This window comes from Leptodactylus fuscus, chromosome 1, assembly GCF_031893055.1.
Source record: "Leptodactylus fuscus isolate aLepFus1 chromosome 1, aLepFus1.hap2, whole genome shotgun sequence".
Classification (NCBI taxonomy): domain Eukaryota; kingdom Metazoa; phylum Chordata; class Amphibia; order Anura; family Leptodactylidae; genus Leptodactylus; species Leptodactylus fuscus.
In genome coordinates this window covers 345,568,408-345,596,316 of record NC_134265.1, presented here as the reverse complement: position 1 = coordinate 345,596,316, position 27,909 = coordinate 345,568,408, and the positions used below count along the sequence as shown (strand labels likewise).

At 42.3% G+C, this 27,909-nt stretch overlaps 1 protein-coding gene across 1 annotated transcript; it reads left to right on the top strand.

Moving 5' to 3' along the window:
• The first annotated feature begins 81 nt into the window (after window positions 1-81).
• Window positions 82-27,270, top strand: LOC142197600 (vomeronasal type-2 receptor 116-like). Its single transcript, XM_075268468.1, has 8 exons — window positions 82-146; window positions 634-703; window positions 1,785-1,898; window positions 2,105-2,221; window positions 21,462-21,652; window positions 21,881-22,511; window positions 25,301-25,424; window positions 26,342-27,270. Exons 1-8 carry the CDS (start codon window positions 82-84, stop codon window positions 27,268-27,270), a joined length of 2,241 nt encoding a protein of 746 aa, XP_075124569.1.
• Window positions 27,271-27,909: the final 639 nt, after the last annotated feature.

The window sequence follows — 27,909 nt, the reverse complement described above, 5'->3', positions numbered from 1 at the left end:
AATTTTAGCAAAATTCCTATAATCTGGAATTTTGAGACCTCCATCCACTAATCCGGAATATAGTGTGGAATTGTGTCAAACATGTCCCTCTTTAAAAAGAAAGAGGTTGTAAATACAATTGTTGACATTCCAGTGGACTCTCTATTGTATTTTGGTCAATGAGTGGTCACTATGTGTTGGATTACGTGAAACATGGAATGAATAGTTGAAAGATGTTGATGTAATGAAGCAGTGCCAGAAAGTAGGCTATAAGCATGAAACAGGAGGTTCAAGTATGTTGCCGAAGTTTATGTTGAGAATGTGATAAGAGAATACACACTTTTGAATTGTCTAGATTTGCCATTGAGATCAGCCTGGCTATTTGGTGTAATTTGGTCCATGAAGATTGTTTGTAACAGGACTTAAGAAAGAAGACTACATACCATTGTTCATGTTTGAGTTTTGTAAATATTGAATTGTAACCAAAGTTCATTCTGGCGACATCCCAGGTTCAGCCAAAATACATTTCAATGGCAAAATACCTTCTAATCTGTAATAAGGAGAATCAGACAACTAAAAATTAGAATTTTTTGCTGATTTGATCATGAAAATGATATGAATCTATTGATAACTTTGATTTTGAGTTCATTGCAGATCTGATGTTTCTAAATTTGGGAATGATGACGGATTCTACATCAGATATGACATGGTCACTGAATACGAGGTAAACCAACGGTAAACCAAGCCCTACTAGAACCATTATGGAACCCTACGGGTCTCAGCTCATGAAGCTGAACTAGAAGCCATCACTGAACTAAGGTACAATGCCTGAGGGTAGGTGTTTGATATAGTAGAACTATGGTCCGATCTGGAGAGTAAGAACTTTCTGTATGTTTAATGTTAAGCCTAAATGAATTTCCAGGCTATTCAGGTGGTGATGGAGACCCTGCTGCTGCTCCCCACACAGGTGGGTATAGTCAAAAGTCAAGGCACACATCAAGGCTGATACAAAAGAAAGTAGAAGTAGCATGCGGGCAGACACTGCCACTAACCCAGCTGCACAGACCTGGGGGACATGCCTCACCACACATGGTCACCATAATAGACCAAACCTCTCAGCTTTCTTTTCAGGTTTTAAATCATTGCAGTACCAAAATGGTCCAGGAGGAAATAAGCCAGAGACAGCAAGGATCAAGAGGATGTACAAGTCCTGATTAGAGATGAGCGAGTAGTTAAATACTCGATATTCAATATTCGTTTCAAGTAGCCCCTCGATATTCTACTACTCGAATCGAATATCGAATCCTATTATACTCTATAAGGGCAAAATGCTCATTTCAGGAGTAGGCAACATTCGATCAAATTGAACTTAATAAGTCCATGAGTGAGGGTCGGGCTGGATTCTCCGAGAAGTCTTCTCCGTGCAGCGTCCCCATGGTGTCTTCCGGCTCTGAATTCACTCTGCCAGGCATCGGGCCTGGGCAGAGCCGGCTGCGCATGCCCGCACTACAAGAAAATGGCCGCTTACAGTCAAAGTGGCCATTTTCTTGTAGTGCGGGCATGCTCAGATGCTTGGCAGAGTGAATTCAGAGCCAGAAGACGCCGCGGGGACAAGACTTCTAAAGGTAGGAGAAGATCCAGAGTTGATTGGCCGACTGTATAGCATTCGGCCTATCAACGCTGGTTCTGCATCAAATTTTTCCATTCGAATAGCGAGTGGTACTCGATCGAGTACGAGTATTTCGAATACCGTAGTAAGGTGGAAAGGTATGAGTACGTGCTTGTGTGTGTTGATTTCTATTCAGGATGGCCTGAGGCATATCTGGTGCAGGAAACTGTCACAAACAGGACAGGTGATGAGAAATAGTGGAGAGCATGAGGATATAACAAGTGTATCTTACCCACATACTAGTCCCAAGGTATTGGAATGTATTTATCACTTTTCTCTTGTATTTGTCTTCTCTATAAGGTACATGTCTGATGAAATAATTGGCCTCAGTCTCTAGATTTGGATTGTATTTTTCATAATTGTTCCAGATGTAGTCTGGTGTGCTGAATGACTATGTGATGAATTGTCAAAAACATGAGATCAATGTGTATTTTTGAGTTCTCTCCCACCCTCCAGAGTCTAAGTCAGTGGAAAGAACTTCTATGTTATAACCCGAAGATGATAAAGACACATGTGAGAAGGGCCTCAGATCGATGGTCCCCTCCAGTTCCTGTTGATAGCCAGTACATCTGTGTAATTATAAGAAAAACCTCAATGTTATGGTGTTGTCCCCACCTGATGATGTTCTTAAAAACAAATTGGACAATAAACTATTAAAGGATATGGATCCTGAGAAGGAAATCTAAAGGACGATTGGATTGTTGGATTAATTGGACTATATCACTGCGGCCAAAGAGGGTTGTGTCAGACAGTGGGGAAAATTGTGTTGCCATTACAATGACCCTGATGAAATTTGAAAATTCGTGAATTAAATTGTGATGATAATATTGTATTTCTTTTGCTTGTTCAAATTAATACTTTGTTTGAAAATGTCTGAACTAACATGAATATAAATGTATACTAACAGATGCTAACAGATGCTAACAAATGATTTGTGAAGAAGAACATGGCTGAAAGTTGAGGTCAACATATCACATGACAGGAGGGCGTACTAATGAAAATTAGATATGTTGTATATTAAGCACAACTGCTGCAACATTGGGAATCCCGAACAAAGGGCAGGTGAAATAACTGAAGTACTAGTGATTGCAGAACTATGCTCAAAATAGGGGAATGTGAGAGGCAAGTATAGTCATGTATCTGTTATACTCCATTTTGTTCTATATACTCCATTTCAGTGTAACATGTTATTCTGCACAAAGTTCACTAACCTTGAGATAAGACATGCCTCCTGTCTGCAGTTTCTCTATCTCATTTACTGAAGCTAAAACTAATCCTATAGCAATCTCAAAATGTACATAGTCCTGAAAACCAGTTTCAACAGGATGTTTTTAAGTATCTCCTGCTGATCATAACTATCTGTGAATATTGTGTTCTCCGAGAGCTCGCAAAAATATCTTTCTTCCCCAGATTTGAAAACTGGCAACATCTACCAGGGGTGTTCCCCAACAATAGAATTATAGGATAGGATAGTCTGGAGAACAGTATATAGAATTATAGGAGGACTAGTTTGGAGAACAGTATACAGTGTTGGCCAAAAGTATTGGCCCCCCTGCAATTCTGTCAGATAATACTCAGTCTCTTCCAGAAAATGATTGTAAGCACAAACTCTTTGGTAATATCTTCATTTATTTTGCTTGCAGTGAAAAAACACGAAAGAGAATGGAAAAAAAAAGTCAAATCATTGATCATTTTACACAAAACTCTAAAAATGGGCCAGACAGAAGTATTGGCCCCCTCAGCCTAATACTTGGTAGCACAACCTTTAGACACAGTAACTGCGCACAACCGCTTCCGGTAACCAGCAATGAGTTTCTTACAAGGCTCTGCTGGAATCTTAGACCATTCTTCTTTGGCAAACTGCTCCAGGTCCCCCCTGAGATGTGAAGGGGGCCTTCTCCAAACTGCCATCAGGAGATCTCTCCCCCTCCCCCACAGGTGTTCTATGGGATTCAGGTCTGGACTCATTGCTGCCACTTTACAAGTCTCCAGGGCTTTCTCTCACCACCATTTTCTAGTGCTGACCTGAAGTGTGTTTTGGGTCATTGTCCTGCTGGAAGACCCATAACCTCTGAGGGAGACCCAGCTTTCTCACACTGGGCCCTACATGATGCTGCACAATGTGTTGGTCGTCTTCTGACTTCATAATGCCATGCACATGGTCAAGCAGTCCAGTGCCAGAGGCAGCAAAGCAACCCCAAAACATCAGGGAACCTCCGCCATGTCTGACTGTAGGGGCGTCTTCTTTTCTTTGAAGGCCTCTTTTTTTTTTCCTGTAAACAACAAGAGGCAATAGAGTTCCTGCAGAAGAATAGACGCAAGTTCTCTGATCTACCAGGGCGTACACACCTGATAGAGCACCATGTAGAGACAGAACCTGGGAGGAAAGTAAACCTCAAACCCTACAGAATACCAGAGGCACGTAGGGAGGTAGTGTCAGCTGAGGTTAAACGTATGCTGTAGTTAGGTGTAATTGAGGAATCCAAAAGTGAGTGGTCTAACCCAATTGTATTGATACCAAAGCCCAATGGTACTTTAAAGTTGGTTTTAGAAAATTGAATGAGATTTCCAAGTTTGATGCTTATCCCATGCCCAGGGTTGATGAGCTGATTGAGAAGTTGGGTAATGCCAGGTACATAACCACACTGGACCTGACAAAAGGTTACTGGCAAATACCGTTGTCTAAAGAAGCCAAGGAGAAAACTGCCTTTGTTGTTCCAGAAGGTCTGTTCCAGTACAGGGTTATGTCATTTGGTTTGCATTGAGCTCCTGCTACCTTTCAGAGGTTGATGGACCAGATCTTGCGGCCACATCGTGACTACGCAGCGGCTTACCTGGATGATGTGGTCATTCATAGCCCAGAATGGGGAAGTCATCTCTGTAAGGTGCAGGCAGTACTAGACTCCATAAGTGAGGCAGGCCTTACTATCAACCCTGAGAAATGTGCTTTAGGGCTGGAGGAAGCCAAGTACCTGGGCTATGTCATTGGAAAAGGGGTAATAAAGCCCCAAATCAATAAAGTGGAGGCAATACAGAACTGGCCGCTAACCAAGAAGCAAGTCAGGGCATTTCTTGGCATTGTGGGCTACTATCGGAGGTTTGTGCCAAACCTTGCCTCTATTTCAGCTCCTCTCACTGACCTGACGAAAAGTGGGAAGTCAGTGATGATCCACTGGACACCAGAGGCAGAGGAGACGTTCCAGAGGTTAAAGCAAGCTCTATGTCAGCATCCAGTGCTGATAGCCCCTGAATTTAGGAAGGAGTACCTGGTGCAGACAGATGCCTCAAATGCAGGTCTAGTAGCAGTGCTGTCCCAGGTGGTAAATGGTGAGGAGCATCCAGTGATGTACCTGAGCAGGAAGCTGTCCTCCGCTGAGAAAAATTACGCCATTGTAGAGAGGGAATGTTTGGCAATTAAGTGGGCGCTGGATGCTATGAGGTATTACCTCCTGGGGAGAAAGTTTAAATTGATCACTGACCATGACCATGAAAATCAATAAGGACAGAAATGCTAGGGTTACCCGATGGTTCCTGTCTCTGCAAAATTTGGTGTTCGATGTAGAACACAGGCCAGGGAAATTATTGAGAAACGCTGATGCCCTGTCAAGGGTGCATTGTATGATGGTCACAAATGCCCAGCCCTCCGGTCTGGAGAAGAGGGGGGGTATGAAAGCTTATGGCTGGTCAGGTAATGGAGGGGGTATACATCTCACCCAGACTACTCAGGTGGGTGAGATGAGAAAACTCCAGGAATGTTTGTTCTCAGCAGACAACTTTTTGTCTGCTGAGCATTTTAGTAAATGCTCAGTACTGGGCTGGATTTTTAGGAATGACAGGTAGGATGATAGTGGGACCTGTCATTCCACCCCCCTCCAGTCCACACTTTGGGGATGTTCCAGCAGCGACTCAGCTGCAGAGAGTCTCCTCGTCAAGGAGGCTTAAGAAGTCAGTTCCAGCAGCAACACTTGGGCAGAGCTTGGCTGGAGAGCTGACAGAGAGGTCATATTTTTGGGAGCTGTGTCCTGAGTGATTCTACTGGCTTTTGGATTTCTGTTATTCTAGGTGAGGTAACCTATTCTAGGTTTAGTTAGAGCCTAGCCGGGCAGGGATTTATTTTTGTATTGTGTCCTCTTGTTACTGCACTACCTTTTTGAGTGAAAATAAACTCTACCTTTGTTTTGGACTAAAAGAAACTGGACTTGTGTGTTTATGCCACCCCACCTAGCAAACCCAGACCCTGACAATATATCAAATCAAATCAAACAAGCTTTATTGGCACGTCCGAATAGATATTTGGCATTGCCAAAGCTAGTAAAGTGTGTGTGGGGGGGGGGAGTTGGATTCGGGTGGGTGAGTGGTGGATATGGGGGGGGGGGGTTTGGGGTATAACAGTCCATGGAGTCTCATCTTCCTCTTAGTTGGTGACCGCTATATGGGGAGGTGGGGTGGGTGGTTTTGGGTATAGCAGTCCGTGGAGTCTCATCTTCCTCTTGTTTGGTGACAGCTGAACACATATTGGGCAGCGATCTCCACAGTGGCCTCTTCTTCTCCCAGTAGGATGTAGAGTTTCCTCTTCTCGCCTGCAGATATGAAATCTGGGATGTGGGCAGAGAGTCTTTGGTAGTAGACGGCCCTCATTGCTGAGTATTTGGTGCAGTGTATCAGGAAGTGGGTCTCGTCTTCTAGGGCCCCCTGGTCACAGTGCTGGCACAGTCTGTTCTCCCGTGGCTTGTACGTCTGCCTGTGTCGCCCCGTCTCCATCTCCAGGTTGTGGGTGCTCAGTCTGTACCGGCTCAGGGTCTGTCTGTGCTTGGGGTGGCGTATTCTCTCCAGGTAGGTGGCCATGGTGTAGTCCCTTTGTAGGGATTGGTACATGGTGAGTTTCTTGGAGTTATTTATTTCATTTCTCCATTCTTCAATGTACCGCTCTCTATTTGCCTTTGTGGTCGCCTTTATTTTGGCCTTGGTTATCATCTGATGGTGTTTTTGGTTTGGTTGTTGGCTGTTGTTTGGTTGGGGGGTGTCTGGTTTGCTCAGGTGGCTTAGCCATGCTTGGTGGTGGTAGGAGTCGGTCTTGCTCCCCTGGATGTGCGCCTGGAAAGCTAACGCCCTCTTCTGTATGGTGAGCCATAGAGGGAGTCTGCCTAGCTCTGCTCTGCAGGCCATGTTGGAGGTGTTGCGATGGACATGGAGCAGGTATTTGCAGAACTCCAGGTAGAAGTTCTCTGTTGGGCTGGAATCCCACTTTGACTGGTCTGGGTAGGTGGCTGGGCCCCAAACCTCACTGACATAGAGAAGGATCGGGGAGATGACTGCGTCAAATATCTTCAGCCAGACCCTCACCGGTGGTTTGAGGTGGTACAGTTGTCTTCTGATGGCGTAGAAGGTTCTGCAGGCTTTTCCTTTCAGGGTTTCTATTGCTGCTTTGAAGCTTCCTGATTGGCTGAGCTCCAGCCCCAGGCAGGTGTAGCTGTTGTTTTTCTCCATTGTGGAGCCGTTCAGTGTGAATTGTGGGGTGGAGGCTTTTTTGTGGCCCTTCTTCTGAAATATCATGACTTTGGTCTTCTTCTGGTTGATGAGTAGGGCCCATGTGGTACTGAATTTTTCCAGCACTGACAGGCTTTTTTGGAGGCCTTTCTCGGTGGGGGCCAGGAGTAGGAGATCGTCGGCGTATAGCAGGAACTTCACCTCCCAGTCGTTCAGGGTGAGGCCTGGGGTTGGTGAGGCCTCTAGGGCTGTAGCCAGTTCATTGATATAGATGTTAAGAGCGATGTTAAGACCCCTCGGGCCTGTTGGAAGTATGCTGTCCTTTGCCCATTCACCTTCACACTGCACTGGTTTCTATATATATATCATAGTGTATGGCACTGTCAGGGCTCTTAGGACTATATCTATAAAGCATGGTCTTTACTGCTGGCCTTTATTATATCTGTTCCTCCCTATCTATTACTTATTGTAAAACTTAATAATGATTTATGGTATTAAGAAAAAAATAATAAGCCAAATAGATGTGACTTTTTAGCCTATGGTGACATTTCCCCTCATTGTTTGTGGGTTTATCGGTCAGAACATTAGATTGTGGCCTCAGTAGTGTCAGGGGTTAATGTGAGTGATGACAATCTTTGTACAGGGCTATGGAATATGTTTGTGTTACAAAAGGAAATAAATCAGTATAAGACAAGGACGGCAGAGACTGGTTATTTCTTCTACAATTCTCTATAGTAAGGACGGTTCAGAGCACAATCCTCGGAGAGCAGATCCAGAATAATGTGCAATGAGAGCAGAGAATAGAAAATCTATCCCATCATACTGTATAAAAGGAGGGGAGATGAGAGCAGTCACCATATAGCATGTCCTGATCCTGGGGGCCGTGCTCTCTGTGTCACTGCTGGGCTCACTGCTTCTACCCATCATGTCTTACTGAGGACTGGATATACGTCATCTCATCATCATCATCATTATCCTACTCCTACAAGGAGATGCACAGTCTCATTATTATGTTACTTCTTCTTTGGTTTCCTCTTACACAATTACTTTGTGATCTCAGGATTAGAGAAGTTGATAACGATGTGCTGAAATGTTCCCAGGATGGAGATCTCATCATCGGTGGGTTATTGACACTGTATAAATCTGCAGGTTATCGTCAACTCCGAGTCCGAAATCACACAGGTTTTTGGTGTACTGAGTAAGTCCTTATTTCATGTACAATTTGCCATCGGAAAAATAGAGCGAGTTGTGTGAGGTCTGTAGACAATTCTCTGAAGATAAGGACTTGATAAACCACATGGAAGTGTCTCTGATATTTCTGTAGCCGGAGGATCTTGTGCAGGTTCTTGTGATTCTCCTCATATTCCAGCTCCTAGTAAATGCTGCTCATGTATTCCTACCAGTATCCTCAGCTATACACAAAGCTCACTTACAATCTTTACACTCACTGTGGGTTAATAACTTCTCACTAAAAATGTTTTTTGTTCGTGATTTTTTTTATGAAAAATTCCTTAGAAAAATTTCTACTTAATTTATAACTAACAGCAGATTAAGAGTTTGCCACAATTTCTCTACAAATTCTATACCTGCCACAATGTTACTGTAATAACAAGAAAATAAAAACAGAAAAATAACCACTGCTTCTTCCAATATCAGCGCCATGTTGTTGAGGCATTCCGCTCCTTTTTAATTTAAAATCTTCTTCTTCACTTTCAACCAAACCTGTTGCCCTTATCAGTCCCCAAAATGAATGATTGAATTATTAGTTGTTACAATAAAACTGCTATGTGGGAAGATCAAGTAAGATGGATATTTCTTTGATTTTTTTAATGTAAAAAGCCTAGAAAGAAAACAAAACTATTGAATCTGCTGGGTGTCATACACTATGTATTATAGATAGAGTCCTAGGAGCCCTGACAGTGTCATACACTATGTATTATAGATATATAGTCCTAGGGGTCCTGACAGTGTCATACATTATGTATTATAGATATATATAGTCCTAGGAGCCCTGACAGTGTCATACACTATGTATTATAGATATATATAGTCCTAGGAGTCCTGACAGTGTCATACACTATGTATTATAGATATATAGTCCTAGGAGCCCTCACAGTGTCATACACTATGTATTATAGATATATATAGTCCTAGGAGCCCTGACAGTGTCATACACTATGTATTATAGATATATAGTCCTAGGAGCCCTCACAGTGTCATACACTATGTATTATAGATAGATATATATATAGTCCTAGGAGCCCTGACAGTGTCATACACTATGTATTATAGATATATAGTCCTAGGAGCCCTGACGGTGTCATACACTATGTATTATAGATATATAGTCCTAGGAGCCCTGACAGTGTCATACACTATGTATTATAGATATATAGTCCTAGGAGCCCTGACAGTGTTATACTCTATAATTTTTTTAATGGATTAAAAAATTAACAGGACTCTCTCATATTACTGAGGTCATGTAGTGTAAATAATAGTGTATAGTGTACAATAAATGGAGACCAGATCTCTGGTCAGTTCCTCATCTTGATATATTTGTCTATTTACAGGTTGCATTTTGAGGGATTTGTACATTCTCTGATTTTTCTCTTTGCCATTGATAATATTAACCAGAATCCTGACATTTTACCCAATATTACACTGGGATATGATATTTATGACACATGTATAGATGAGCGTTTGGCGGTACACCATGTATTACATCTTCTATCTGGCCCGGATAATGTAATACCTAATTACTCCTGTAGGGGCCTTGGCCATCTGGCCGGTATCATTGGAGACCACCACTCATCTACCACTATTTCAGCAGCACAAATCCTTGGACTATATGGATACCCTCAGGTATTGGACACTCTAGACATTGTCTATTAGTACAAGTGTAATATGAGTGAGATGGGATATATGTGAGTTAGAGATGAGCGAGTAGTGAAATATTCGATATACGTTTCAAGTATTCCCTCAATATTCGACTATTCAACCAAATATCAAATCTCATTATAGTCTATGGGGGAAAAATGCTCGTTTCAGGGGAAACCACAATTCGACTAAGGAGAGTCACCAAGTCCACAATGACACCCCAGCAGATGATGTCAACACCTCTAGAATGCAACTGGGAGAGCAGGAGAAGCATGTCTGGGGGCATCTAACATGCCCAAGTCCCAGGACTACCCCACTATCACAGCCTATTAACTGCACACTTTCCCACACTCAATAGAACCTCTATCAAAGTTGAAAAATACTTGGAAACCTTCTTTCCTCCACATTAGTATGGACAGAAACACAAATTTAAAGCTAAAGAAACATTAGCATGCACCCCTTTGAATCACATTGCCCATGACAACCACAGATGGCATAGGTAATGGGAAATCCAACAGCCCCCACCCTTAACTATCATTGTGTATGTGTATATGTGTGTGTGTGTGTGTGTGTGTGTGTGTGTGTGTGTGTGTGTGTGTGAAGTGGTGAGACCTCCAAAAATTCATTTTCTGGCCCTTCACGCGAGCCCTTCCAAATTAAGAGTCCCTTAAGCTGAGCTACCAGCAAAGATTGAAGCCCTTGAGGTGACTTCAGCCTCTACCTGCAGAGTTTTAGGCACTTTAAGTTAGTTCAGCCTTGCACCAGCAGAGTTTTTTGCACTTTGGGTGAGTAGAGCCTTGCACCAGCAGAGTATTAGCCCCTTTAAAATTGTTAGCCCCTAATCCAGTGGTTCCAAAACCAACACTCTCATTGTGTTGGTTTGATGCAGTGGATTGGACTGAGGACCCAGACATTGACCTTGATTTTTGATTGTGAAATTGATACAATTTTGGCATCAAGTCCTGGGATAACTTTTGTTTAGAGGACCGCAAAGGTGGAGAATTGGCTGCAACCACTACTAGCGGTAATGGTCCTCTAACATGGGACTCTACATTACCTCTACAGGGTTCTGATCAAACAACACGCTCCAGTACTTTAGCTGTAGATCAGAAACCACTTTCCCTTCCGACACCAATTTAACCAAGCTTCATCATCATCATCATCATCATCATCATCATCATCATTATCATCCTGCTGAGATGGAGCCACTAAAGGAAACCTTGCCTTCCAAGGCATGTCCTGGAGCTGCGACTGAGCCAAATCTAAACACAGAGTCCTTTGGAACCGAACAAAATTCAAAGTGTCAAAAGACTTTAGAGACTGTTGAAAGTAATGGGATCCAGAATGAGGAGTTCATCACAAGGATGACAGACCCAACTCCACATGCGGCAGCACAAGCAACCAGCAGTCAGACTAAGATTGTCTCTTCTTCAAGTAAGACACAAGATTTTTGGAACCAGAACAGGAAAACCCAATGATTGCCATTGCAGCAGTGCCTAGGCCATCTGTCAGAGCAGTTCATTCAGAGATTGAACTGGAGAAAAAATAAGGACATTTACTGTGATCGAGTCTTCATGCACATTAGTGGGCATGGACAACGTAACGTACAAGATCCTCATGCTGAGCTGGCCTCATTACTGAATACGATCAACCAGGATAATCAGGGCTGGAAACCAGCCATCAGACCTTACCGAAAGGAATCACCCTTGGTTTGGAAAGAAGCCATCTAAACGTTGCACCTTTAATTGAGTTGAGCATTGCACCAGCAGAATGTTAGGCCATTTGGGTGAGTTGACTCTCTAACCAGCTTATTTTTTGACCCTTATGATGAGTTGAGCCTTTAACCAACAGAATGATAGGCCCTTTGGGTGAGTTGAGCCTTGTACAAGCAGTGTTTTATCTTATGTGTCTTAAGATATCTTAAAAGATATGACCTCTTTATAGTGGGTCCCTACTTTACTGGGCGCGGCGCTGCACAGCGACCGCCACAACTGCAACACAGCACCCACTGGGCGAACGACCCAGTGGTCCGGCAACACCCCTGCCACCAGACCAAGCCCCCAGGCTCTTGGCCGCGCCACCCCACGGGCACAGCACAACAGGAGCGGCACACACCACGCAGCACTGCACCGTGTGAACAGAAAAATTAAAATCACTTCCTTTATCCTAGAACACATAAAAAGTACTTACATACAGTGAAACACCTACACATTAGGTATCCTTGTGTTTATAATGCCCCCTTTACAAATCTATAAAAATATTTTCCCGTACGGTAAGCACTCTCATTTTTTTCACTGTTTTGCCTCTGCTAAAAAAATTTTTTTAAAAAGTGATCAAAGCAATTGCAATTTTCCAAAATGGTAGAACTAAAAAATACACCCGGCCGTGCAAAAAAAGACACCCTAGACATCCCTGTACACGGAAGTATAAAAAAGTTACGGGTGTCAGAATATGGTGAATTTTTGAAAAACAATTTTGGCACAGTTTTGGATTTTTGTTAAGTGGTTAAATTGTTAATAAAACCATATAAATTTGGTATCCCCGGAATTGTACCGAAACATAGAATACAGGGGACAGGTCATTTTGGCTGCACAGTAAAAACGAATCCCGGAAGAAAATCACACAAATGCACTTTTTCTTCAAATCCAGCCCATTCCAAATTTTGTTTGCAGCTTTAAAGTACATTGTACGAAAAGCTATTGGTAGCATAAGGAAGAACAATTTGTCTCGCAAATATTAAGACTTCATACGGCTCCGCATGCGCAGAAATAAAAAAGTTATGGGGTTTGGAAGGGAGGAGTCAAAAATTAAAAAACGAAAATTGAAAAAATTCCCACGGAGGGAAGGGGTTAAAAGTTATATTTTATGAAAATTCTACCTGAGTCAGTGATGGGTTTTTTTATTTATAGGACACTAGCAAGAGGACGCGGCTTCACACGGGTATATTTCATTTTTTGTTTGTGTACTGGCCCCATAAGAATTGCCCAGTTTTGCACTTGTGTATTTTGTATGTCGTTTGTGTGTGTGTCTCTGCCCACGACTTTATCTGCATGTTGTTGGCGTCGATGATCCACCTATATTCAGCAAATTGCTGTCGTTGATGGTTTGTCTGCTCTGGTATTTTGGCAGCTCTTAAGCTGTCCTGCTGCTGAAATTGTTCCTCACGCCGTACCTGTGATTGTTGCCGCATCTCAGCAGCTCACTAGCACGCCATATAATGAGCGTGTTGCTGGCGTTGATGATCCGCCTGCTCTGGCGTTTTGGCAGGTGTCAAGCTGGCCTGTCACTGAACTCATTCCTCGCACCGTGCCTGTGATTGTTCCGGAATCTCAGCAGCTCGCTGGGAAGCCATATAATGAGCGTGTTGTTGGAGTCGATGATCCGCCTGCTCCGTCGTTTCGGCAGCTGTAAGGGTATCATGGGGATCATCAACGCCAACAACGCGCTCGTTATATGGTGTCCCAGCAAGCTGCTGAGATGCCGGAACAATCACGAGCACAGCAAAAGAAATGAGTTCACTGGCAGGCTAGCTTAAGGGTAAATTCACATGATGTAACGTGCAGTGTGATCTGGCACGTATACGGCATGTCAGAGTTTGCGCGCCGTAAAAGCTCCCATTGATTTCAATAGAAATTAGGATCGCATACGCCGCATTATTTTGAGCCCGTGATTTTGTGGCCGCAAAATCACGGCCGCAAAATAACAAAATTATGCTGTATGAGCCCCACATACAGTCCTATGAAAAAGTTTGGGCACCCCTATTAATCTTAATCATTTTTAGTTCTAAATATTTTGGTATTTGCAACAGCCATTTCAGTTTGATATATCTAATAACTGATGGACACAGTAATATTTCAGGATTGAAATGAGGTTTATTGTACTAACAGAAAATGCGCAATATGCATTAAACCAAAATTTGACCGGTGCAAAAGTATGGGCACCTCAACAGAAAAGTGACATTAATATTTAGTAGATCCTCCTTTTGCAAAGATAACAGCCTCTAGTCGCTTCCTGTAGCTTTTAATCAGTTCCTGGATCCTGGATAAAGGTATTTTGGACAAACAATTCAAGTTCAGTTAAGTTAGATGGTCGCCGAGCATGGACAGCCCGCTTCAAATCATCCCACAGATGTTCAATGATATTCAGGTCTGGGGACTGGGATGGCCATTCCAGAACATTGTAATTGTTCCTCTGCATGAATGCCTGAGGATTTGGAGCGGTGTTTTGGATCATTGTCTTGCTGAAATATCCATCCTCGGCGTAACTTCAACTTCGTCACTGATTCTTGAACATTATTCTCAAGAATCTGCTGATACTGAGTGGAATCCATGCGACCCTCAACTTTAACAAGATTCCCGGTGCCGGCATTGGCCACACAGCCCCAAAGCATGATGGAACCTCCACCAAATTTTACAGTGGGTAGCAAGTGTTTTTCTTGGAATGCTGTTTCTTTTTGGACGCCATGCATAACGCCTTTTTTTATAACCAAACAACTCAATCTTTGTTTCCAAAATGAAGTTGGCTTCTCCAAATGTGCTTTTGCATACCTCACGCAACTCTATTTGTGGCGTACGTACAGAAACGGCTTCTTTCTCATCACTCTCCCATACAGCTTCTCCTTGTGCAAAGTGCGCTGTATTGCTGACTGATGCACAGTGACACCATCTGCAGCAAGATGATGCTGCAGCTCTTTGGAGGTGGTCTGTGGATTGTCCTTGACTGTTCTCACCATTCTTCTTCTCTGCCTTTCTGATATTTTTCTTGGCCTGCCACTTCTGGGCTTAACAAGAACTGTCCCTGTGGTCTTCCATTTCCTTACTATGTTCCTCACAGTGGAAACTGACAGGTTAAATCTCTGAGACAACGTTTTGTATCCTTCCCCTGAACAACTATGTTGAACAATCTTTGTTTTCAGATCATTTGAGAGCGGGCTGTCCATGTTCGGCGACCATCAAACTTAACTGAACTTGAATTGTTTTGTAGAAAGAAATGGTCCAAAATACCTTTATCCAAGATCCAGGAACTGATTAAAAGCTACAGGAAGCGACTAGAGGCTGTTATCTCTGCAAAAGGAGGATGTACTAAATATTAATGTCACTTTTCTGTTGAGGTGCCCATATTTTTGCACCGGTCAAATTTTGGTTTAATGCATATTGCGCATTTTCTGTTAGTACAAAAAACCTCATTTCAATCCTGAAATATTACTGTGTCCATCAGTTATTAGATATATCAAACTGAAATGGCTGTTGCAAACACCAAAATATTTAGAACTAAAAATGATTAAGATTAATAGGGGTGCCCAAACTTTTTCATAGGACTGTATGCGTGAATAGCCTTTAAAAAGGCTATTCAGGCGCCGCAAATGTGATTTTAAACCTCCCCCCTGTTTTAAAATAAAAGCATAAAAACGTATTTGTAAATCATACCTTATCATGCACGGTGGGCGGTCCTCCAAGGTCTGACGTCATCTTGCCTTCACTCCTTCCTCTTCTTTCTTTTTCCAGCGACGTCCTCCTGTCCTGGCTCTTTCCCGCCTTCATCTTCTGTTCTTCCGGCGGGTTGTGTTCAGCTACTGCGCATGCGTCGGCACCATTTTTGTTGTAGTTCTAAGTACCCCTTAGAACTACATGAGTGTACTGTGCATGCGCAGTATACTTGTGAACTTCTTTATTCCGGAAGAAAAGAAGATGAAGGCAGGGAAGAGCAAGGACAGGAGGGCGTCGCTGGAAGAAGAAAGAAGAGGCAGGCGGGACCGAAGGTGACGTCGGACCGTGGAGGACCGCCTACCGTGCACGATAAGGTATGATTTACAAATATGTTTTTATGGTTTTATTTTAAAACAGGGGGGAGGGGCTTGAATAGTCTTTTTAAAGGCTATTCACTCATATGTGGGGCTCATACAGCAACATTTTGCTGGTAAAGTCCCTTTAATATTAGCAAACTGCCAATGTAGATTAAAGGTGTTCTCCCATCCAGTGTGTCAGCACTGCCTGGAGCAGATGAGATAATATGCAAATGTGTGTACCAAATTCACTGAGGGTTAGCTGAGTGTTTACACAGAGAGGTATCAGCCTTGGACCTGAGATAAGCTACTGCAGGAGCAGTGTAATATAGTATGTGAACATAAATTCATAACAGTCGTGAAGCCATATCATTTACCGGCATAAAAAGTAGCCTATGTTTTAATCGAGGTTACAAACTATCTATGTGCCAAATGTCATTCAAATCCGTTTAGCCGTTTTTGCGTGATTGAGGAACAAACATCCAAACACACAAACCTTCACATTTCTAATATTAGTAGGATACTACAATTGGAGTCCATAATTCTGAGACCTACCGTTAATTTGCACTAATATATACAGTATGGTGAGCCATTTATTTCTTTTGTTGTAAATTTTATTATCTCATCCTATAAATTCAGCAATGGGTGGAATTGGAGAAAAAGTGCATTTCTGCGACTTTCTTACGTTACGTGCTTTGTTTTTAGGGTGTTTGATGTAAAGCCAAAACGTCAATTCACCTGGATTCTGGGGACACCAAATTTTTGTAGTTTAATTGACATTTTAATCCCTAAAGAAAATTTCAAAAACAATTGGGGAACGTCTTTTGCTTTGATAACTTTTCATTCAAATTTTTATCAGAGGTGAAACAGCGTAAAAAATTGTCGATTCAACAAACTTATGGATTTTTTTTTAATACTGTATTTATTAGACCCCTGTGTGAATCTTGAACCCCAGAAAGCAGTTTGTAATAGGAGTATATGCTAGACAAGCCTGCTCTTCAATAGGCTCCCGTCTGTGTTGGCAATGATTGCTGACCCGAGATTTCGTTCCGAGTGCTGATGATCCTCCCCAAAATGAGGGCGCCATGCTCTGCCCGAAAAATGATGCCTCGTTCAGCTTACACTTAGGCGCCTTGAGCACTGATCGTGGTTTTTAAAAAAATCTAAATACAGCAAAGACCCGGCGGATATGCAGCCCCCAAAATTTAAATACCCGACATCCGCATCCACACTATTTTGGCAAATGTCCATAAGGTATTAAAAAAACAAGAACCCTGAATTTGTTATGTATAGTTGTATGCTGGTGTCAGAGAACTCAGAAGAGACAGAATGATATTTGGAGGGAAGATTTGCTGTTTTCAGGAGCCTTGTGGCATTTTCAGAAACCCTGAGGTGCCCAAAACAGGGAAAACACCCCAAATGTGACCCTTCTTGGAAACCACACCCCTAAAGAAGTGTAATATAAGAAATTAATAATCCATGGATGTGGGGTACAATGCGATGCTTTCCTTCATACAGAGGACAGGGTTTTGGGGGGCAGGACTCACTTTGGTAAATTATTTCCTTTTGGAGCAGACTCTGTATATTGTTTGGGTTCTTCCCCTCATAACAGATTAAGGGACTTCATCAGGAAAATAGTGTCCTGAACAGTGGTGAACCTAGCCTCTCTGCTGCCTGAGGTGGATGATCAAAAGACGCCCCCCCCCCTCTCTGTATTGAGTCCGGGGGGGGGGGGGGGGTGTCATCTTTTCATCATCCGCCTCAGACAGCGGGGGGATTGGGGGTGCTAGCAGTACCATTACAATAAATTACAACATTACAATAAATACAATGCAATGTGCAGTAATACTCACAGGAGACGTCTTCCCACATTTCCCGTCTCTTCCCTTTGGACCACCATGACCACTTCTTCCAGCTGTGACTTGACTCTGTAAAGTTTGAAACACAGACTCCTCACTTCTCCACACATCCAACCCCTATAGATATATATATATATATATATATATATATATATATATATATATATATATATATATATATATACATATACAGTCCTATGAAAAAGTTTGGGCACCCCTATTAATCTTAATCATTTTTAGTTCTAAATATTTTGGTGTTTGCAGCAGCCATTTCAGTTTGATATATCTAATAACTGATGGACACAGTAATATTTCAGGATTGAAATGAGGTTTATTGTACTAACAGAAAATGCGCAATATGCATTAAACCAAAATTTGACCGGTGCAAAAGTATGGGCACCTCAACAGAAAAGTGACATTAATATTTAGTACATCCTCCTTTTGCAAAGATAACAGCCTCTAGTCGCTTCCTGTAGCTTTTAATCAGTTCCTGGATCCTGGATAAAGGTATTTTGGACAAACAATTCAAGTTCAGTTAAGTTAGATGGTCGCCGAGCATGGACAGCCCGCTTCAAATCATCCCACAGATGTTCAATGATATTCAGGTCTGGGGACTGGGATGGCCATTCCAGAACATTGTAATTGTTCCTCTGCATGAATGCCTGAGGATTTGGAGCGGTGTTTTGGATCATTGTCTTGCTGAAATATCCATCCCCGGCGTAACTTCAACTTCGTCACTGATTCTTGAACATTATTCTCAAGAATCTGCTGATACTGAGTGGAATCCATGCGACCCTCAACTTTAACAAGATTCCCGATGCCGGCATTGGCCACACAGCCCCAAAGCATGATGGAACCTCCACCAAATTTTACAGTGGGTAGCATGTGTTTTTCTTGGAATGCTGTTTCTTTTTGGACGCCATGCATAACGCCTTTTTTTTTATAACCAAACAACTCAATTTTTGTTTCCAAAATGAAGCTGCCTTGTCCAAATGTGCTTTTTCATACCTCAGGCAACTCTATTTGTGGCGTACGTGCAGAAACGGCTTCTTTCTCATCACTCTCCCATACAGCTTCTATTTGTGCAAAGTGCGCTGTATAGTTGACCGATGCACAGTGACACCATCTGCAGCAAGATGATGCTGCAGCTCTTTGGAGGTGGTCTATGGATTGTCCTTGACTGTTCTCACCATTCTTCTTCTCTGCATTTCTGATATTTTTCTTGGCCTGCCACTTCTGGGCTTAACAAGAACTGTCCCTGTGGTCTTCCATTTCCTTACTATGTTCCTCACAGTGGAAACTGACAGGTTAAATCTCTGAGACAACGTTTTGTATCCTTCCCCTGAACAACTATGTTGAACAATCTTTGTTTTCAGATCATTTGAGAGTTGTTTTGAGTAGCCCATGATGCCACTCTTCAGAGGAGATTCAAATAGGAGAACAACTTGCAATTGGCCACCTTAAATACCTTTTCTCATGATTGGATACATCTGGCTATGAAGTTCAAAGCTCACTGAGGTTACAAAACCAATTTTGTGCTTCAGTAAGTCAGTAAAAAGTAGTTAGGGGAATTCAAATCAATAAAATGATAAGGGTGCCCATACTTTTGCACCGGTCAAATTTTGGTTTAATGCATATTGCACATTTTCTGTTAGTACAATAAACCTCATTTCAATCCTGAAATATTACTGTGTCCATCAGTTATTAGATATATCAAACTGAAATGGTTGCTGCAAACACCAAAATATTTAGAACAAAAAATGATTAAGATTAATAGGGGTGCCCAAACTTTTTCATAGGACTGTATATATATATATATATATATATATATATATATATATATATATCACATCAGCCCCTGCAGCCTATATTATGCCCCACAGTGGCACAATAGACTGTGGGGCTTAATAGAGGTTGCAGGGGGGCCGCTGTGGGGCATGATAGAGGTTACAGGGGCCACAGTGGACCCTTCAAGCTCTATTATGCCCCACAAACTATTATTATACTCAGGGGTCTTTTCAGACCTCCGAGTATATTAATCAGAGCCCCAGGGGAGATAAGGGTCATAATGTTACTCACCTCTCTGGGATCTGATGTTTCTCCTAACAGGCTTCGGGCCTATATGGTAATGTGTCAGACGTCACATGGTCTGGGATATTACCATATAGGCCCAAAGCCTGTGCTAGCAGTACCGTATAGGCCCAAAGCCTGTGGTAGCAGTAACAGGCTATTACTTCTAGCACAGGCTTCGGGCCTATATAGTACTGCTAGCACAGGCTTTGGGCCTATATGGTAATATCCCAGACCACATGACGTCTGACACATTACCATATAGGCCCGATTCCTGCTTGGATTAACATCGGATCCCAGAGAGGTAAGTAACATTGTTTATTATGTTCCCTCACCTCCCCTGGGGCTCCAATTATTATACTCAGGATCTGAAAAGACCTCCTTGCTCTCCTTGCGCTGGTTCCCCCCCCCCCCCCCCCCCCCGATCCGCCGGTAGGCGTTGTCCTGGAACAATACAGAGACCCTCACTTCCAGAAGTACTAGGTCCTTCCCCCTTCTTGGCATGCAAAAAAATTAGGGCCTAACACTTGAAAATGAAGGAATCTTCTTGTCCTGTCTGCACATTGGAATAGCACGTAAGAGTTATACATCGCCATCTGTACAATGTGCATAGCCAGGATTTTGTATCATACCTTCATCTCTTGCATGAATAAATATATATATATATATATATATATATATATATATATATATGGCTTTGTAAGTAGCACAGGTGGGCTGGTTAGGAAGAGAGAGAGAGAGAGAGGAGAGAGACTGAAACACACACTCAACCAGTCTGGGAAAGCTCTGACAAAAAGGACGCTGCTAAAGGGTTGGGTATGTGTACCCCTTGTTTACTTATGAACCTTGTTGGTTAGGAGGTCAGCAGTAGGTTGACCTCCTGGCTAGTTAAGGAATAACTCGTTTAGTAAGCCACCGGAGAGGCGTAGGTCTTTATTTTCATTTGTTTGTTTGGACATGCTGAGCTGCTGAGCAGCACTAACTGTACCTGATCTGAAAGATCAACTCCATGTATTTATTGTAGGCTAGGATGAAGTCTGTCTTGTCTCATCTATATCACATTCATTATTATTGTTTATTTATATGGCACCATTAATTCCATGGTGCTTTACATTTGGGGGTTACATACAATACACAAAATATACAGGTAGATATAATACTAACAATGACTGACTGGCACAGTGGGGTAGAGGGCCCTGCCCGCGAGGGCTTACAATCTATCTTGTACTTATATGTGCACAGTGCCGTATAACCTAATCCAGCACCAAATCCCACACAATCTTATACCTAACTACTAGGATTGGGGGGGGGGATTCTGGGGGCTCAATTCTGGTGACCCTCCCCTCATAAACCAGAAATGTGTGTGTATAAGGAACAGATTGCTGCACTATCGTAGAGTTCCCTTTCATCTACATTAAGTACAAATACATTGAGAATACGTTCTCCAGTAACGCCTACTAGTGGGGGGCTCAAGGGTTTTATAGGATTATTTTAGAGGGGAAGGAGTGTGGATTCCTACAAATGGGCGAGGTTTAAGATGTACTACAAGTAGTGACACAAGATAAGACAACCAATAGGAAGTAGTAGAAAAGTGTCTGGAGATTCACCAGATTTATCCTCCAGCCTGATCTACTGTGACAATATTATAGACTGCTTGGTCTAAGGTCACATTGTGTGAATATTACATAGGATTAGTAAATCTGCCTCAATGCTTTCTGTTCTCTTCTGTCTTGTACAGATCAGCTATGGAGCCACCGACCCCTTATTATCTGATAGACTCCTCTATCCACATGTTTTCCGGACAGTCCAAAATAGTCACATCCACAATATGGTGATCACCGAACTGTTGGAGCACTTTGGCTGGACCTGGGTTGGGATTTTAGTATCAGATGATGATAATGGAGAGATAGAACTGCAAATACTCAGAAAGTACATGAAAGAGCACGGGATCTGTGTGGCCTATACCGTAAAATATACAGATGATATATATAAGAATATAGACTATAATGATCAGATATTACAGGTATTACACAATCCACAAGTCAGAGTCATTATACTGTGCGGGACCTTCAGTTACAGATTATATACTATGATATGGGATCCTGCATTCCTATTTCCTGATAACACTTTCATCCTTCCACCAACCTTTACCTTTAGTTCTGTCGGTTCTCCTTACTTGTTCTCAGATTTTAATAGAAGTCTAGTCGTGGACTTTTCATCACAGTCTTTTCAAAGAATGGAAGATTTTGTGAAAAATTACAAGACTCTCCCTGATCTATTCAAAGACAAGATCTTTTTGAAAAAAATGGATTTAATGGCAAAAGACAAAGAGAAAGATTCCTTCATTTTAGCCAGTTTCAGAGATGAAGAAGATAATTCTACTGTTCAGTTGACTCTACCAAGTATAGGATATCTACTCTCATCAGGCGTCTCTCCAAGACTGTACGAGGCTGTAGAAGTCCTGGCAAAAGCTCTCCATGAAATGTTCTTATATATAAAAGACAAATATCCAGAAAATCCAATAACCGGACTTACACAATACACACAGAAGTTACAGCGCCACCTACAGAGGATGAAGAGTCCACTGGATCCAATGAGACCTTCCTATTACTTTAATGAGTGGGGAGAAGCCGTACATGGATATAAGATAATATACAGGGTATATATCGATGAGACCACATATACGGACATACGTGAGGACATAGTAGGAAATGTTACCCCATGGGCTGTCAGTGGTCAGAAGCTTTATATAAATACCTCGTCTATAACCTGGAGACACACACAGGAGGTAAGAAGCCTTCCATTATACATGTGACTATGTAACGCTTCCGTCTGCCCTTATACATCATTATATAGGTTACATATAGGATTCCTCTACATCAGCTCTTCTGTTACTTTGCGCTTACATTATTGGACATTAGTTACATTTTGCAGTATTTTTGTGAATTACAGTCTATTAAAGTCATAACAGTAAAAAACTGATTAAACTACAAAAATAGAAGAACTATAAGTATATAAATCCCCAAAACAGCATCTTTAGTTCTGTATATACAGTACAGACCAAATGTTTGGACACACCTTCTCATTCAAAGAGTTTTCTGTATTTTCATGACTATGACAATTGTAAATTCACACTGAAGGCATTAAAAAAGAAGTAACACATGTGGAATTATATACTTAACAAAATGGTGTGACCACAACTGAAAATCTGTCTTATATTGTCGGTTCCTTTTGCTTTGATTCCTGCTTTGCACACTCTTGGCATTCTCTTGATGAGCTTCAGGAGGTAGTCACCGGAAATGGTTTTCACTTCACAGGTGTGCCCTGTCAGGTTTAATCAGTGGGATTTCTTTCCTTATAAATGGGGTTGGGACCATCAGTTGTGTTGTGCAGAAGTCAGGTGGATGCACAGCTGATAGTCCTACTGAATAGACTGTTAGAATTTGTATTATGACAATAAGAAAGCAGCTAAGTAAAGATAAATGAGTGGCCATCATTACTTTAAGAAATGAAGGTCAGTCAGTCAGAAAAATTGGGAAAACTTTGAAAGTGTCCCCAAGTGCTGTTGCAAAAACCATCAAGTGCTACAAAGAAACTGTCTCACATGAGGACCACCCCAGGAAAGGAAGACCAAGAGTCACCTCTGCTGCAGAGGATAAGTTCATCCGAGTCACCAGCCTCAGAAATCGCAGGTTAACAGCAGCTCAGATTAGAGACCAGGTCAATGCCACACAGAGTTCTAACAGCAGACGCATCTCTACAACAACTGGTAAGAGGAGACTTTGTGCAGCAGTCGGCCTTCATGGTAAAATAGCTGCTAGAAAACCACTGCTAAGGGCAGGCAACAAGCAGAAGAGACTTGTGTGGGATAAAAGAACACAAGGAATGGACATTAGACCAGTGGAAATCTGTGCTTTGGTCTGATGAGTCCAAATTGGAGACCTTTGGTTCCAACCACCGTGTCTTTGTGCGATGCAGAAAAGGTGAACGGATGGACTCTACATGCCTGGTTCCCACCGTGAAGCATGGAGGAGGAGGTGTGATGGTGTGGGGGTGCTTTGCTGGTGACACTGTTGGGGATTTATACTGACCCAGCATGGCTACCACAGCATCTTGCAGTGGCATCCGATTTGCGTTTAGTTGGACCATCATTTATTTTTCAACAGGACAATGACCCCAAACACCTCCAGGCTGTGTAAGGGCTATTTGACCAAGAAGGAGAGTGATGGGGTGCTACGCTAGATGACCTGGCCTCCACAGTCACCAGACCTGAACCCAATCAAGATGGTTTGGTGTGAGCTGGACCGCAGAGTGAAGGCAAAAGGGCCCACAAGTGCTAAGCATCTCTGGGAAATCCTTCAAGACTGTTGGAAGACCATTTCAGGTGACTACCTCTTGAAGCTCATCAAGAGAATGCCAAGATTGTGAAAGCAGTAATCAAAGCAAAAGGTGGCTACTTTGAAGAACCGAGAATATAAGACACTTTTTTGTTAAGTATATAATTCCACATGTGTTACTTCATAGTTTTGATGCCTTCAGTGTGAATCTACAATTGTCATAGTCATGAAAATACAGAAAACTCTTTGATTGAAAAGGTGTGTCCAAACTTTTGTTCTGTACTGTACAAAAGAGGAAAAACAATCTGCCGGTGGAGAAAAGCGATTCAGCATGACACCAACCAAATTAATTCCAAAATTCCTGTGTGAGAGAGAGAGAGAGATAGCGGTCAGTAGTGTCACCATGTTAGACGAGGACAGTCAGACCGCAGCCATTACCTTCAGAGCTGCCGCACCACTATCACATTTCTCACATTCTATCAGATTGTATCCAAGTGAAGTGACAATTAATGACACATAAATCTCATTGGTTAGCACTGTAGCCTTGCAGCGCTGGAGTCCTGGTGTTCAAATCCCACCAAGGGCAAAAAACCATCTGCAAAGAGTTTGTATGTTCTCACTGTGTTTGCATGGATTTCCATCCCATATTCCAAAGACTAATAGGGAAAAATGTACATTGTGAGCTCTATGTGGGGCTCACAATCTACATTAAGAAAAAAAAAAATCTTATTTTGTTGCATAGCGCCCCCCAGAAATTGCCGTAGATCTCATTTATACATCATTATTAATAATACAGATTTACTATTGTGTAGGGGAGAGTTTGGGGAACATTTTTGTTATATAGTTTAATAACCTGTTCTACTTATTTTGAGTAGAAACAAAAAGGCTCTAAAGTTCTCCCTAGCAATGTTCTACCTAAGCAAGTCATGAGGGACTATAGGAGTGTGAGGTCACTGATGATGTCATAGTCATGGATATTATGTAAAAAGTCCAACCATGAATGCTGCCATTTTGTGAGGATAGAGTTAACATCAGGCAGGGTATATTGGAGTATAAACACTCACATTGATGTAACAAGGGATGAAAGAAGAACAACAGACTCCCTATTTGATTTACTGACCAGGGGACACCTCATGGACACTTCACCTTCCGTACTGCACCCTCCAAGGTTACTTTATTACTTCTATCATACATGGACATTCTGTGTCACTCCAGTAAAGGTTCTTGTCTTCTCCTTCAGTTCCCAGTATCCCGCTGCTCAGAGCCATGTTTACCTGGAAGCAGGAAGAAAACAAGACCAACAATTCACATCTGCTGCTATGACTGCGCGCCATGTTCAGAAGGAGAGATCTCCAATGTGACCGGTATAGGATAGTAGGAGTAGTAGTACTGTCTTATCAGTGTATTTGATGGCAATGATGTTCTAGAGCTATATTTTATGTTTTCTGCTTATGAAATATGATAAAGAGTCAAATTGAGATCCATAATGCAGATGTTTCCATCCTCAGCTCAACTTTATTAAGGACTACAATAATATGAACCAATTCAATACAATATTACAACATGTTGTTAAATAATATAGAATACTCATGTTGTATTGAAAAGCTGATCATCTCATGATACACATACAGTCCTATGAAAAAGTTTGGGCCCCCCTATTAATCTTAATCATTTTTAGTTCTAAATATTTTTGTGTTTGCAACAGCCATTTCTTGAGCCGATCTTGAGATTTCAAAATCCGATAATATTAAGATTAATAGGGGTGCCCAAACTTTTTCATAGGACTGTATATATTTTTTTGCATCGAATAATACTGATGTATTTTGATATATTTCGGGATGAGCTCAACAAACATATTACTAAAAAGGGACATAATTTACAAAATGTATATCATAGTATAAAGGCTGTATAGTACAGGAGTGACGTCACACTCACAAGATCACTCCTTATTTTGTCCTCTTACAGACCTGGACAGTGACCAGACACGAAGATGTAACATAACTTCAGCAAAGTCTTATGGTCCCAGTACAAGGCTCCAGTATATGAGTGCAGGAATATAGCCAGATGGTTATGGGCTCTGATAGTCTTACAGCAGTATCCGTGTGGTTTATAGGAGAATGTGTTTTACATACCCACATGTGCTGCCCCCGACTTCTGCAGATTTACCCCACCTTTAACATGGGGTCATTTCTAGATTTTTCCAGGGCCACTTTGAGTTCCCAATCCGTCCCAGCAGATAGGTCGTTTATAATACTTAATATGTTATGAAATCTTCCTACAGATGCCGACAGCTGCAGTAAATGCCAAAGTGAGGAATGGCCAAATGAGAAGAGAGACCGATGTCTGCCCAAAGTAATGGAATTCATCTCTTACCATAATGACACCATTGCTTCTGTATCTTCCTCCATCTCGCTCTTCGGATGTCTTGTGACCGGCTCCATATTTAGAATATTTATTTCCTACCGGGACACTCCTATTGTTAAAGCTAATAACCGGAACCTGAGTTATCTCCTCCTGGTCTCCATCATCCTCAGCTTCCTCTCTGTCTTCTTGTTTCTTGGCCGTCCCAGTGATGTCACTTGTAGATTACGTGAAACCAGTTTTGGAGTCTTCTTCTCAGTGGCCGTCTCTTCACTTCTGGCCAAGACTGTTATGGTTTGTGTTGCTTTTAAGTCCACCAAGCCTGGAAGCCCCTGGAGAAAATGGCTGAGTGTGAAGCTGCCCTATACCATAGTGTTGTTGTGTTCATCCTTCCAGGTTGTCATCTGTGTTCTGTGGTTGTCTATTTCTCCCCCATTCCAGGACCTGGACACTCAGTCTTATCCTGAGAAGATCATCATTCAGTGTAATGAGGGCTCCGATCTCTGGTTCTACTCCATGTTGGGTTATATGGGGCTCCTGGCCGCTGTCAGCTTTCTTCTGGCTTTCATGGTGAGGACATTACCGGACAGTTTTAATGAGGCCAAGTACATCACCTTCAGCATGCTGCTGTTCTGTAGTGTCTGGATGGCCATGATCCCGGCTTATCTGAGCACCAGAGGGAAATACATGGTGGCCGTGGAGATATTTGCAGTAATGGCTTCCAGTGCTGGACTTTTAGCTTGTGTGTTTTTCCCAAAATGTTTTATTATTTTATTTAGATCTGAAATGAACAGAAAAACGGATCTGCTGGGAAGAAGAAAGGAAATATGTAATAATTCTAATAAATGATGTGTAGAGATGAATGAGTAGTTAAATACTCGATATTCGTTTCGAATAGCCGCTCAATATTCGACTACTCGAATCGAATATCGAATCCTATTATACTCTATGGGGGAAAATGCTCGTTTCAGGGGTAGGTAACATTCCAATATTCGATCAAATTGAACTTATCATGTCCACGAGTGAGGGTCGGGCTGGATTCTCCGAGAAGTCTTCTCCATGCAGCGTCCCCGCAGCGTCTTCCAGCTCTGAATTCACTCTGCCAGGCATCGGGCCTGGGCAGAGCCGACTGTGCATGCCCGCACTACAAGAAAATGGCCGCTTACAGTCAAAGTGGCCATTTTCTTGTAGCACGGGCATGCGCAGTCGGCTCTGCCCAGGCCCGATGCCTGGCAGAGTGAATTCAGAGCCGGAAGACGCCGCCGGGACGCTGCGCAGAGAAGACTTCTAAAGGTAGGAGAAGAACCAGCGTTGATTGGCCGACTGTATAGCATTCGGCCAATCAATGATGGTTCTGCATCGAACTTTTCCATTCGAATAGTGAGTGGTACTCGATTGAGTACGAGTATTTCGAATACCGTAGTATTCAATCGAATACCTACTCAATCGAATACTACTCGCTCATCTCTAATGATGTGTAATGTGCCA